At 35.9% G+C, this 14,501-nt stretch overlaps 1 protein-coding gene across 3 annotated transcripts in view; it reads left to right on the top strand.

Annotated features, from left to right (window-relative positions):
* The window catches only part of LOC131165917 (uncharacterized), a 29,195-nt gene extending 14,949 nt beyond the window's left edge, over positions 1–14,246 (top strand). The window contains exons 2-14 of one of the 3 annotated variants that reach the window (XM_058124095.1): positions 2,030–2,108; positions 2,195–2,396; positions 3,033–3,107; positions 3,246–3,347; positions 3,500–3,540; positions 4,802–4,915; positions 5,460–5,574; positions 5,727–5,917; positions 6,069–6,155; positions 10,174–10,254; positions 10,451–10,689; positions 11,877–11,916; positions 13,405–14,246. In XM_058124095.1, the coding sequence (XP_057980078.1) occupies positions 2,061–2,108; positions 2,195–2,396; positions 3,033–3,107; positions 3,246–3,347; positions 3,500–3,540; positions 4,802–4,915; positions 5,460–5,574; positions 5,727–5,917; positions 6,069–6,155; positions 10,174–10,254; positions 10,451–10,689; positions 11,877–11,916; positions 13,405–13,986 (1,917 nt within the window). In that variant the 5' untranslated portion in view covers positions 2,030–2,060 and the 3' untranslated portion in view covers positions 13,987–14,246. Of the gene's footprint in view, positions 1–2,029; positions 2,109–2,194; positions 2,397–3,032; positions 3,108–3,245; positions 3,348–3,499; positions 3,541–4,801; positions 4,916–5,459; positions 5,575–5,726; positions 5,918–6,038; positions 6,156–10,173; positions 10,255–10,450; positions 10,690–11,876; positions 11,917–13,404 lie in introns of all 3 variants that reach the window. The other 2 variants (XM_058124094.1, XM_058124096.1) reach the window with 2 other exon arrangements.
* Positions 14,247–14,501: the final 255 nt, after the last annotated feature.

Here is a 14,501-nt window from a genome sequence, read left to right as displayed (position 1 = left end):
ATGTACTGACGGGGAATTTATAAAGGAAAGGTGAATAGGTGTGAGATGTCATCCTTCAATAAGAGAACGCCATGTCACATCTTAACCAATGAGAGGGTGGTAAATTTTTTGGCCAGTCATGATACAGAGTTTGGGTGAGAGAAAAGAAAAGGGAACGCATCTCACAAATGACATGTGGCAGATGTTTGAGCAACCTATGAAGTGGATGAGGAATTAGGATTCCCCTTAGGGAACCCTAATTCGAGCTCACTAAGCCAACTCTCTCGAACATTTGAGGATCGATATTGGTGGAGACCTCACCATGTGTCTTTGTGGCCAATCTTAGGTGTGTGGGACCAATTTTGACCTCCTAGTACAGATATATGATAATTAATAATAAATTCATAATTGCGCACATATAAGTTTGATGTTGTTAATTTCATATTCCTGGACAAACTGTAATTCGTGTATTTACATCTCCTTAAAAAAATTATCTTTTGAGGAAACAATTCAATGCTCTTAAATAAGCTTGATGAACATATTTAGTCCTACTTAGAACATTGTGAATATTACCAAATTGTTCAAATGTGATTGGTTTATTCTTAATAAAAAAAATTCACAAATAGTTTCATAGCAACAAATAGTTGCTAAATGTGGGCAAAGACACAAATGCAATCCATTGATAAGACCAAATATTGATAAAATAATCATTTTATTAGTAGAATAGTGCAGTTCATGCCTTCGATAGAAGCCTTGATGTACTACATCATGCCATCGGACACTTGGACAAGGAGAATCAAAGATCATGGATTTGTTCAAACGGGTGAGATGACAAACCTTTGGGTCAAAGAGGATCAGGAGTGAGCTAGTAAGATAACTAGCCTTTGAAGAAGAAGAATGGAGCTTGAGCTATGGTCAATTGACTGATCCAGCTTAGGGTTATAAGTGAGTAACTGTGGTTTGCAAGCTACTCAAGCTTGATTTGCTTCAGTAATTTGACTTACTCGATCTTACTTGAGTTCAAGCTTGAGCTCGAGCTACTTGAGTAGCTTAAAAAGTCGAGTTTGAGTTTTGTAATACTATTTACAAGCCTAGTCAAGCCTAAAAGATTTTTTGTACATATTTTATGCATATATTTAATATTAGATAATTGTATACATTTTATACATGTAATTAATATTATTTGATATTCAAATTGAGTTTAAACAAGTTGAGCTTGAGTTCAAAGTCATGTTCAAATTCAATAATTTTGAGATTGATTGTGTTCAAGTCAAGTTTTGAGCTTAAAGTCTGCGTCAAGTTGAGTTCGAGTTTCCCATTGTGTTGGCTCCACTTGAATCAACACGTATATAGCCCAACTATGCTTTTGGGGTAGGATTGTATTTTTGGGGGGGTAGGTTACAAAGGATTTGGTTTCGGATTCATGGCTTCGCGGGGGATTTCACATCCATGTGTTTAGAGTTTTGAAATACATAGTGTATTTGATTGAGATTCAAATTCAAAATCTAAAAGTTAAAGCATACTATATGTTCATATTAGGACTCCAAATACAAATACAACTCTGAATTCAAGTTCCTAAACAGACCAAACAGGTTTTTGTTGATGATATTCAATGCTTCTGCAGAATGTTGGGAAGTGTCTCCTCCTGTTTCTTTCTTTTTATTTTTCCCCCTTTTGGATTCAAAAGTGTCTTTTTTTTTTTGGGTCTCAGATGCCTATGATAGTAGTTGGCTGTGCTTACCATTTTTACTCACGTCACCGATGAAAATCTTCGATAAAATACCATTCGTAGTTATGTCAATACTTCAATAATATAGCGTACCAACATTACGATCTTGACTACAATACTCTTATGTGAGAGCATGGTTTCAGAGAAGTAAATGGGGCCTAAATTTTTTATGCTTTTCTTGTTCTAATGAATTAACTCATAGCTTGCATCTCTCTCTCTTTCTCTCTCTCTCTCTCTAATAGTAGAATTGGATGCTATCAATAAACACTCATTAATATCATTACTTTCAATACTTATTATCGATTTTTGAGCTGCCTACAGGGTCCCCTTGCTTTTTGTATGTCAATTGTCAATGGAGAACCAGGGTAGAACTGAGTTTCAGAATTGCGTGATTAAGCTGGTTAGCTTAGTTTTCATTTGCATCTCTTTATTGTAATGTTAAAGAACACCAATGTGATAGCTCAATATACCTATGTTATACCACAGAGGGAAAATCCGCAAAGGAGAAGAGAAAAGGTTTACATTGGTTGTGGAGCAGGCTTTGGAGGTGACAGACCATTGGCTGCTCTCAAGCTGTTGCAACGGCTCAAAGAGATTAATTATCTTGTACTTGAATGCTTAGCAGAACGCACTCTTGCCGATCGTTACCAAGAAATGCTGGCCGGTGGTGATGGTTATGATTCTCGAAGTGTGTCTCTATAATTCTATTTTTATTTCAAGTTTTTGGTTTCCTGTATTTTTTTTTTTTTCCTTTTCTTTTTTTCCTTCTGTAATTGTTTTCAGAATGCTGATTTTGGATGGCCTTTCTTCCACATCTTCTGTTCTGGTAGTAGATATACTGAATGGACTCTAAGTTTAGGATCATCCAAAATTAGTTTCTGTCGACATATGTTTGAAGGTGACCCAATTGAATCATGTCCAAATCACTCTTCATATTCTTCTTGTGAACTACAAAACTTGGAACTTGGAAGTAAACCCCTTCTTTTTGGCATGATGATCCTACTAAAGCAAATTTTAAAGGTGTGATTGGAATGCAACTACTGAAGACAAAGTTCTAGTTAAGCTCATCCACTGGCCACATGCATTGAATTTTTTCATCATCCAAGATGATATTTCAATTAGATCAAGCAAGTGGCTAATTGCTTCCATCTTCTATTGAATTTCTAGTTGGGCATTTTAATATATCTGTCCAGGATCCTTTTCTTTCTTCTCTACATTTTTTCCGACCAGTTTTGTTATTTGCTTGAGATAACCAATAATGTGATTTAATTTAATGAAATTCTTTTTTGTTATTGTTCTCAGCTGTTTCTCAATGATTATGCAGTTTCAGATTGGATGCTTGTGCTCCTGCCTCTTGCTGTGAAGAGAGGAACTTGCATAATTACCAATATGGGTGCAAGTAAGAAGCTATAATGAAGCATTGTGCATTCTGCTAAGCTTTGCTTGTGCTTTACCACTTTGAACTAATTTATATTCTTTAATTGATGGTTTATGCTTATCAATACTTTTGTTAATGCCTTCTGCTTTTTCTGGGAAGTGGATCCACATGGTGCTCAGGATAAAGTTCTGGAAATAGGTAACAGCTTGGGGCTTAATATAACTGTTGCCGTGGCCCACGAGGTTGCTTTCAGAATGTCAGGTATTCTTAGATATAGTCATTGTTTCAAGTGAGGTTGTAGGATACTTGAATTTGTTGTATATTTACAGGGATAATAACATCCAATGCGTTTTGTTCTTAGAATTTTTTAAAAGCTTACAGCACCATAACATTAGTTTTGGTAACACATTCAGGGTCAGAATCCTTGCCTGAGAAATCATCTGTCATGGAAGGTGTAAGAGTCTGGTGCTCTTGATGTTCATTTTATTAGTATCAAAGTTCCTCCTGTAATGTATATACTTTCATGCTTTGTTTGTTTCGTTCTTTATTATTTTTTTTAATTGTTTTTTTTTTTGGCCATTACATGCCCTTTATTCTTTTGCATTAGTGCTGGATGAGCATACTAGGAGCATCCAAATGAGGTTCCCATGCTGTATGAGTTTGCGGATGATACTGCTATTGTCTTGATCGATAAGACTGGAGATAGAGTAGAATCTAAATTGGAATTATATATAGAAGCCTTAGAATCTGGAGGTTTTAAGACAAGTAGAAGTAAGATAGAATGTATGAAATGAAATTTTAGTCATGATAGGAATATTGGAGAAGTGATTAAAATTGATGGTCAAGAAATTAATGGCAATACTAGATTTTGACACCTTGGATGTATTATGTAAGCTGAAGGAGAAATTTGAGAAAATGTAATACAATAGGGTTAAAGCATGTTGAGTAAAATGGGGAAGAACTTTGGGTATGCTGTGTGATTGTAGAAACCCCTTGTTAAAAGGAAAGTTCTATAGGACGGCTATAGGATCAGCTATGCTATATGAACAAAAATGTTGGGAACTAAGAAAAAAAATATCCAAAAAGTAAAAAATTGCTGAAATGAGATTGCTAAGGTAGATTAGTGGCATGATTCTAAGAATATAAAATAAGGTATGAACACATTTTTGATAAGTTGGGCATGAAATTCGTAGAATATAAGATAGGGGAAGGAGGATTCAGATGGCATGTGCAGTGTAGGTCAGATAATGCATGATGAGGAGTGAGCTAGATAGTGTGAGTGCAAGGTGGAGGGATAGACCTAAAATAACTTGGAATGAGAAAGTAAAAATTTTTAAACCGCCCTCCATTTGTTGGAGGATGTTGCCCAAGATTGTGCGCACTGGCGGAAAAGCATTCATTTAGCTGACCCCGCCAACTGCGACTTAAGGGGCTTGGTTGTTGTTGTTGTTGGCCATTGCATGTTTTATTGTTTGAACATTGAAAATTAATAATTTATATATGCTCAGGCTTATTCAGGAACCTACACTAAGGGTTGTAATTGTTTTTTTTTTTTTTCTCCCCTTCTTTCCCCTTCTTTTACGTACTGTTTATTTATTTATGTTTGGGCATCTGCTTGTGCAGAATTTTATCAAGAGCAGTTGCTTGCTGTTTCTTTTCACCCTCTCTGTTTCGCTCAAAGAGCAGGACCTTATTTTTCTGTCTTACCTGTATAGGGTATTAGCACATACCTGGGAGCAGCTCCTATCGTTGACTCTCTGGAGAAGTATAAGCCAAATGTCATAATAACATCACGAGTTGCAGATGCTGCCTTATTTTTAGCTCCAATGGTAGGGACTTCTGTTCCCATCTGTCAGATCAATGCATCTTACCTATGTTTCTAAAATACATTGACGCTTCTCTTTAATTTTATGTCTAATATGTAAATTTTCCTTGTTAGACCTGCTGTGTTGTTTTACTACATGTACTGTGCTGCAAATTTTATTTTTAAAGATACACAGGTTATCTACTTTATTTCTCAATGAGATATGGTAGTCATTTATTCGTTAAGAATTGGCAGAGAATGTTTGATTTTGATCGATGTTAGACATAAGTAAAAAGCTATGGTGAATACACTATACTTCACAATTAAGCAGGCACATTTTATTCATTTTCTGGTTAGAATAACTTTGCAACTCAAGTGTGATTTGTGACTTTGATAATTCTTGGATAAGCATGTACTTCAGTACTGGTTGAATGACTGAATGCTTCTTGAATGAGATAATATTGCAGACCATATGTTGCACCATAAAATAGATTCTGTTCACCCTGTTCGCTAACCCCATTGCAGTCTTAACTTCCTAATGCATGTTAATGATCAAATTGTGTGATTAGGTTTATGAACTAGGTTGGAATTGGGATGAATCAAATCAACTAGCTCAAGGCTCTCTGGCTGGTCACCTTCTAGAGTGTGGTTGTCAACTCACAGGGGGGTATTTCATGCATCCAGGTGCTTGTTCTATCTTACAGTTTAGCTAGAATTTAAAGTAGAACAGCTGCTGGCCACAGGGATATAACTGCAGTTCCAGATTTAGCTTGATATAATATACAATATTTTACCTATGAATATGTTGATAATGTGATATATATTCACTGCTGTAGGAGATAAATACAGAGACATGTCTTTGTTTCAGCTCCTTGACTTGTCCCTCCCTTATGCTGAAGTAAGTTTTGATGGAAAAGTATGTGTGGCAAAGGCAGATGGTAGTGGTGGGATTCTAAATTTCAGAACTTGTGCAGAACAACTTCTATATGAGATTGGGGATCCAGGTGCTTATGTCACCCCCGATGTGGTAATTCCTGCATATTCATAAACTAATATTTATGATAGAATGAATGAAATATACGTGAAAAAGGATTTAAAAAGAAAAAGAAATTGAGAAACTTAGTTGGGACAATCTTTCTTAAGAGCAGGTGATAGATGTTCGGGATGTTTCATTTCAGTCATTATCAAGTTGTAAAGTTCTTTGCACTGGAGCAAAAACATTAGCAGTTGCAGCACCTGACAAACTTCTGCAGTTGATACCTAAGGTGACTTCTTGTATGCACAATGTTGATATACAAATATACAACATGAGTCAGAGGTGAAGAATTTATGTCTGCATACATCATTTTTTTTTTTTCGCACGTGATTTCAAGTTGGCAGATCCGGTGCTTATGATCCTCAGAAGTTTATGTTAAGTGATTTATTTTTTTTGGTTTCTAGTTTGTGCGTGTGTATGTGTGTGTACGCATACATGAGTAGGTATTTATAGAACAATGCTCACATGTCATCCCTTAGGATTTTTAATGTTTCCTCTGCTGCAAATAATTTTATTATGACAATTTTCAAGGTGTTAAAATCAAATAATGGGCTTCTAGGTGTACGCTGCTAAATCTGATGAGGATATCACACCATTCATTGACAGGACTACCAGATAGTTTTGTTATGAACATGAAGATAATAGAAGTTGTAACTTATGATCAATAGGGAGGAATTTTGAGTGGCAAAATTAAAATTCTGTTCAGTTGTCTAGGATGCATGATGTTCTAACAGCTAAATGGGAGAAAAGTTTGTTTTTTCCCCTTTATTTGAAAGAAGTATATAGGCTTAATGATGTTTTAGTTTGCCATATTAGAATTTTAGATTAGATTCATTCTGGTAAATGTGATTGATTCTTGTAAGCTACTTGCTAGTCTTGATTATTATTTATTTCTCAAAGCGAAGGATGTAATTGGTGAAGTTTAGTATAGATGATTGTTTATGAATTCTCCCTCACAAGGGAACTTTCATTTTCCTGCTATTTACAATTTCATTGAAGTGTCTACTTTTTGGGGGATTAAAGTCTTCCCAATGATACATGAGTTGTTACTGAATAATTTGAATGATTTATTCAATGAGAATACTTGTGTCCATAAATGGTATCTTGTTCTAGTATGCAATGCCTACTCAATTCTGATCTCAATTGCAGATAAAATTAGCTCATGAGTGAATGCTTGGGGAGATGCCTATGAACATAACTGACTAATATGTTTTTATTTGTCCTTTTTGGGATGCAGTGGAAGCAGAACTTCCTCCCACTGTTTGTTTAAAGTGACCACTTTTCCCTGGACAACAGTGTCTCTGATACCCATCAGGTTTGTTGTTACCTGAGATGTCGCCAGTCTTTGGGACATTAAAGTGGTGACTGATGCAAAATTTAGGGGAATATTACTTGGGTCCAGTAACTCATTTTTTGTTGAAGTGGTTGTCCTTCATTCTTGTGTCCAAAACATTTATGATGCCAATATTCATGATGGATTTGTGCTCCTTATGATAATTTATTTTACAGAGAAGTTTTTTAATTTCAGCTGTCTCTCTCCACTGTATGGAGATTAATTCTCAAAATTAATATATTTATATTTTTTGTTGGAGTTTCTCGTCAGCAATTATCATTTTGGTGCTTGTTTATTCGAAGCTAGAGTTCTAAGCGTGAGCATTGGGGGGGGGGGGGGGGGGTTTGGATTGATGTCCTATGTTAATTCGGAAGTTAAGACCAACTAATTTACACCAACTCAAAAAATCAATCATGCACAAAGTAGACAATTCTAGAAATTAAGGAATAAGGGAAAGAGAGAGTCAGAGACACAATCATAGTCATTTGGCCCAGACCTAGTGCCTACATCCAGTCCTCAAGATCCCCTTGATATTTTCACTAACCCCATCCTTCTTCACAGTGAAGATCAACCCACTTTTACAAAACAAGTTCTTTATGAACTAATGTGGAAACATTTCCCAACACAAAGTACTTCAACCTAGGGCCATATAAGGACTATCAGTCCGCACATGTTCTTTCACCCAGGAATTGAGAAGGAATTTTTTAATTATAACAGAAATATTGATGTAGAATGAGAGAAAGCGGAACTATGACAGATTCAGGATATGTGAGAGGAATATGTGAAGGACCCCCGGGGGGAAGGGGGGAGAATGAGACAGAAGAAATATTAGGGAGAGATGATACAAGAACACAATATGAACTACCTTGCCAAGGGATCACCTTGCTTCCAGGCACACATAATCAATTTATAATTTCACTCAACTTAAAATTCATTACAAGTAGGTATGTCTTGGAATTTTATGACTTGTGGCTCCAGCTAAGATCATTGATTTGTTGATAGTAAAAGAAGAATTTGTTAATAGATTAAGAATATATAGTCAGGAGAATAAGACATTTCTTTAGTGAAGTCTGGAAAACTCCAGATAAAAAAACATGGAAGAAAACCGGAAAGCTAAAAAAAGCAAGTAAAACCAGCACAAGCTAACAATTCAGCACATAGCGCTAATTGCACTGAATATAAAAAAAGCTCACCCCTTTAAAATTCCCCTGCCACACACACCAAAGAGAAGCCAAATAATGTATCTTTTCCAAACCAGCAAATGCAATGACTTCTTCCCTAAAAGTTAGGCGCATTACGCTCCATCCTCAACCCCCAAGATACTGCAAAAAGGCACATTTCCAGAGCACTGTCTTTTCCTTTTTTCTGACAAAACCATCAAAAGGAACGGCCAAAATGTCTTCCACTGCCTCTGAACTCACCTACCATTCACCTTAAAAACCAAAGAACTTATTCCATATCCCCCAAGCATAATCACAATGTATAAAAAGATGCAATGCAGATTCTGAACAATTAACACAGAGAACACAGACGTCTGGAGGTAGAGCCTTCAAAGGTCTCCTGATCTGTAACAAGTTATTGGTATTAAGTTATTAACCCTATTAAGAGCAGCCAACCAGATAAAAGCCTTGATTTTAAAGGGGACTTTGGCCTTCCAAATGGATATATAGAGAGGAAAAGATGAATTAGATCTAGTCAAAAAATCACATAAAGATTTGCAAGAATACTGCTTCCAAAAGCGAAATTCTAAATATTCTAGAAATATTCTCTAAATATTCCAAAAATATAATCCAAAATAAAATCTAATATATATTATATTGCATATTTTATCCTCCAGTAGAGACTTCAAGAAGGTGTTTGAGCAAAATTCAATAACAGCTGAACTGGGTAAGTAATAGCGAGCTCAAAACTGGAGAGATGGAAGTTATGGTGCACAGCCTCCTTCCTTTTCTTACATCTATAACTGAGCAAGCTCAAAACTGAAGAGACTGAAGTTATGGTGCACAGCCTTCTTCCTTTTCGTATGTCTATCTTTTAAAATAACTCTCCAATTTAGCCATTGAAACTCCAACAGATACTTCTTCTGTTGAACAGACAAGGCTCCACAATTTTGCCAAGTCTAATCTTCAACTTGTCTTGCTTCAGTCTAATCAATATCCCTTTAAAATATAGAAGCACTTAAATATTGTAAGCATTGGGTTTGCAAGTTTGATTTAGAGTATCTTCGGAAACAGATGGGATTTCAAATTAAGCGAATGAATTTAAATTCCAAATTTTATGAATTGTAGCATCTCTTGTGATTGGTCAAGAATATTACTCAAATTAACATGAAGATAATCAAAGAGTATATTATGGAAACTAACTAAAGCAATTTGTGGAATATGCTTGGTCAAGGAGTTTACAAGGTCAAACTTAATTCAACTTGTCAGTAATTAAATAAAAATTCAACCAATGGGAGCAGTTGGCCATTTGAGGAGCCAGAAACAAACGTATATGACTTCTTTTTTAAGGCCTAATCAAGATAGATGGGGTTAACCAAAGTTAATTGCTAAAATCACATTGTTGACGCATAAAAGTTACTACAAGAGTCATATGGGCACGAATCAAGAAGATAATCTGTTTGTCAATAGCTTTTTTGCCAACATACAATAAAGTCAATAAATTTAAGTAAGAAGACTTTTATTCGAATTTCTATCTGAAAGCTCTAAGTATTATGCAAAGTTACTTTTGCAAGTGAAAAATTCATGCAAAACCTCATTTTAAAGAAATTCTCATACGGGTAGGAGTCACAAGCTACTATCAGTACAGATTTTGGAATCATTCCAATTAAGGGTTAGGTTGAACAATGATGCATTTGAGTTTGTCATTAACCAGGCTCCATTTTTGCTGATGGTCTTCTTCTTCTAGTTTTCAGGATTGTGGATGGAAAGGTTGGGGAGAAATATCCTATGGAGGATATGGTAGTGTAAAACGTGCTAAAGCTGCTGAATTTCTGGTAAATGTACTTGATGCTTTCATGTTGTACTGCTATTTTGGGTAAAATTTGCGTCTGTTTATGATTTAAATTCATATCAATTCCAACTCTAAAATGGTAGTCATTCTATTGATTTTTTTGCCTGAGTAGATTACTTGAATGTTTCCATTAGTTAAGTTCATAGTCTAAGAGGTAACATCTTCTTGACATTTGCTAGGTTAGATCATGGATGGAAGAAGTGTTTCCGGGTGTTAATAATAATATAATTTCTTATACTATCGGACTCGATAGCCTGAAGGCAGCCAGGAATGATGACAGCATTCTATTGGGGAAGGCTGGTGAAGACATTAGGTTACGCATGGATGGACTATTTGAGCAAAAGGAACATGCTATTCAATTTGTTAAAGAATTTACAGCTTTATACACAAATGGACCAGCTGGTGGTGGTGGTATTAGGTTAATTTTTTCTATCAACTCTTACATTTGTTTTAATCTTTTTTAGGGCTGCTATGTGCTTTTGAATGATTGATTCTCATTCAGAGCTTGCCTAACAGGAATGATTATAAAATCATACCAGTAAGTTGGACAATCTTAATTTTGTCTGTTCACAGTGAATTTGTGATGATTATTTTGGTTCAGGTTTAACTTGGATTGGTTTTGTGGGGCTTAGGCTGAACCCATCTTCTCCTTGGATGTTATCTTTTCCCTTAAGAATCTAGACATAAAGTTGATTCACAAGAACTATTGACGAGTATAGATTTGTGAGGTTGACAATGTGGTTTCCAACATGTTAATGTTAGCCATAAATTTTATTCTGATGTTTTGTTTTTAAAATTAATGTATTTAATTCCAAATGCTATCTTAGTTGTTTCAAAAGGTAAAATTTTGATTCCATCTAAAAAAAACCAGAATTGCTTTTCTCTGTCTAAAATTTCACTTTACCAAAATACCATAAAATAAATTGTTAAACATCTCAATTTATTAAATAATTTTCTAGTCATAAATATGACATATTTGGCTATGGTCCTATGGATAACGTTAACATTATGCATTAACATGGCAATCAATTGAGAATAGCTTTAAACATGTGATACTCTTGTGCATCTGAGGCCTCTTTAACTAGACAACACTATTGAGGATTGAGCTTGTCATGTTGCAACTGAAGCTCGCACTCTGGGTGTTGTTGACGTTCCTCTATTTGTTGTTATTTATTTTATTTTCACATTATCATGTGTAATATGAATTTTTTCTTCCTTTTTTCTACTAAATTTCCTTATTTTAATCAGAGGGGTGGGGGAGGGGGAAATTATGGGATGATAACAGCAACTAATTGTGATTAAATCCCACAGATATATGTCGAATGGATGAGTATTTTGCAATATTGTCATCTGCAGTCACTTTTGTGCTGTAATTGTTGTCATGAATAAATAAATTTAAGTCGCTGATCTGGCTTGAGCATTTTAAACTTGGCATTTCCCCTTGTCAAATCCTAGTTGTGTAACCTTTTGTTTTGATATTTTTCTTCTGCCTTCAATTACATATTCCATTTGTGAACCAAGTTGCCTGAAAGCTGATTCCCCCCTCCCCCCCCCCCCCCCTTTTTTGTTGTTATATTTATACTTCTGTTTGTTGTTGAAATGCAGCACTGGACACAAGAGAGAGATTATACTTGAAAAGCAAATGGTAAGGCTCTCTCTCTCTCTCTCCACACTTGACATTTTTTAAATCAAGTAATGGATGCTCCTGGAATTGATCTTTTATAAACTTGTTTTCCAGTTTTTTTTTTTTTTTCTGGAAAAAGAGGGCGGCACCTCCTATCTTTATTAGAAAACCCCTCACTTATGGTGGAGAAAAACCATGGTTCCAACCTTGAGACTTGGGGACAACAAAATCAAACCCTAAGAATCTAAAACTGACTTAACCAACTTATTCAAAACCAATAAACCAATGACCAACAACCAAACGAATAAATAAGAGCTAAACAACTATAAGTGTAAAACAAACAAAACTCCGGAAGATCTCGAGAAATAAACCAACCACTACAACCTTCACAAACACCAAGACAAAGCATCACGAGCACAAGGAAGGAAATCCCAACAAATCCAATCGAATCATTCCCCTGACTTGCTGTGGAAGATCATCCTGGCAATTATATGATCAAGATATACCAGATTCACCCTGCTTGGCAAAGAAAAAAACTTGTTTTCCAGTTGCTTCTAGTTAGTTTAGCCAAGGGAACAGACCACCAATTTATATCTAACCCTCCCTATTCCCCCTCAGCCCCAGCAACAACAAGAAGGCAAAAATAAAAAATAAATGAAAACCAAAACAAGATGCAAAAACAAAAGCATGCAGCCCCATTGACAGGTAGCAGTTGATAACACAAACATATGGGGGCAATGAGGTTTGAATACCCTTTTTTTTTTTTCTTCTTCATTGGAGGCCTATGTTAGATTACTATTACATTGTGGTCCGACATTGTATATCAAGTCGTAACACTCTCCCCGCACATGCAGTCCGACAGCACTTGGGAAGATAAAAACACGATAAATAACACTCATTATTGGGAGTAAATTTTTAAACACCAAACGAAATACGTGGGCAATGAGACTAGAACCTGGGACCTCCTAGTAACCCGGCCCTGGTACCATGTCAGATTATCACTTTTACCTAAAAGCTTAAACTTTTAGGTTGTGGGCCAACAATGTATGTCAAGCCTTAACAGCCTACACTGGGACTAGGCTACACAACATAAGGTAGCTCACCCCTCCCCGGATTGGAATACCTGTCCTTATAAATAGAGTTCTGATACACTTTTAAGCCACCACTTGGCCCATGGGCTTAGGTTTTCAGAGAATGGACCAAAAATATGTATTACGCTAACACAATTCAATAGGTTCATGTAGGGGTAACAGGATGCATGAAACTAGGTTTTTCATATGAACTCATTTTCTGTTCCAGATAGTAGCTCTTTAATCTCAAGTCCCTACTTGGGTTAATTTTATTTTTTGCACTGGGGATATTTAAACCAGCACAAGCTTCTGCCTCTCCTAATTAATTGCTTAAACTTGACAAGTTCTTTGCCAATTTTTATAGTCTTTCGATCAATAGTTCCTGCATTTTTATGCAAGGGAAGAAATACTAAGCAAATATTCTTGTTCGGTCATTCAGGTCAGACGGGAACTTGTTTTCTGGCAGTCTGGAGCAAAGAATACTCAGGCCATGAACAAAAATAATGTAGAAAGTGTCCCTGAAGAAAATCTAAAGAACACCCATTTTTCGCATGGATCATTCTCCCCTCTCACCCAAGATTGTGGTCACAATATTTCTACTGATTTATCTCCAGAAATCGATCCATGTCCTGCCCCAGTTGGACAGAAGATTCCTCTCTACAATGTAGCACATAGCAGGGCTGGAGACAAAGGAAATGATTTGAATTTTTCCATAATCCCACATTTCCCTCCTGATATTATGAGGCTGAAGAAGGTCATAACGCCCCATTGGGTAAAGCAAGTAGTCTCCAGTCTTTTGATCCCCTCTTCATTTCCGAACTCAGATGCCATTGACAAGAGAGATAGATGGGTCTGTGAACATGTTAAGGTGGAGATTTATGAAGTTAAGGGAATCCATTCTTTAAATGTTGTGGTGCGGAACATTTTAGATGGTGGTGTCAACTGTTCTCGGAGGATTGACAGACATGGAAAGACAATTTCAGACCTGATATTGAATCAGCAAATTGTGTTGCCTCCATGATTGAATTCCAGTTCTTGTGCAACTTACATAATTTGCCTTTACTCGGTAGACATCCTGCAATGCTGCAAGTACCACTGTTACATTTGTTTGTTTCAATTCTCATTTCTCATATCCCATTTGCGGGACCGGACATTTTTTTCCATGTAATAATTTTCTATAACTTCCCAACTATTTTGTTGGAAAATGCCAGGATTGAAGGATTGTTATCTTTTTTCATCTAATACTAAAACTTATTCGTGTAATAATGTACTAGTTGCTCATGAAATGTTTCAGGATGTATTTTCCATGGTCATTTCACCATTTGATATATTCCAGTACGTACAGATTACATGCTTCAATGCTTGCCACTAGTCTCTCCTCTGATATCTTCAGATGATGTATTTTGAGTACCCTGAAGCTGGATTTCGAATTTCACACTCTTGCGGCGTACTTATTTCTTTCATCAACAGTGCTGATGAAACAATTTGCGTCGGTCTGATTTTGCTGTTTTACAAACAACTTCAGATTGTGTTCAG

The sequence above is a fragment of the Malania oleifera genome, chromosome 10, assembly GCF_029873635.1.
Source record: "Malania oleifera isolate guangnan ecotype guangnan chromosome 10, ASM2987363v1, whole genome shotgun sequence".
NCBI lineage: Eukaryota > Viridiplantae > Streptophyta > Magnoliopsida > Santalales > Ximeniaceae > Malania > Malania oleifera.
The sequence above is the reverse complement of the archived record's forward strand: the minus strand, read 5'-3'. Positions and strand labels throughout refer to the sequence as shown.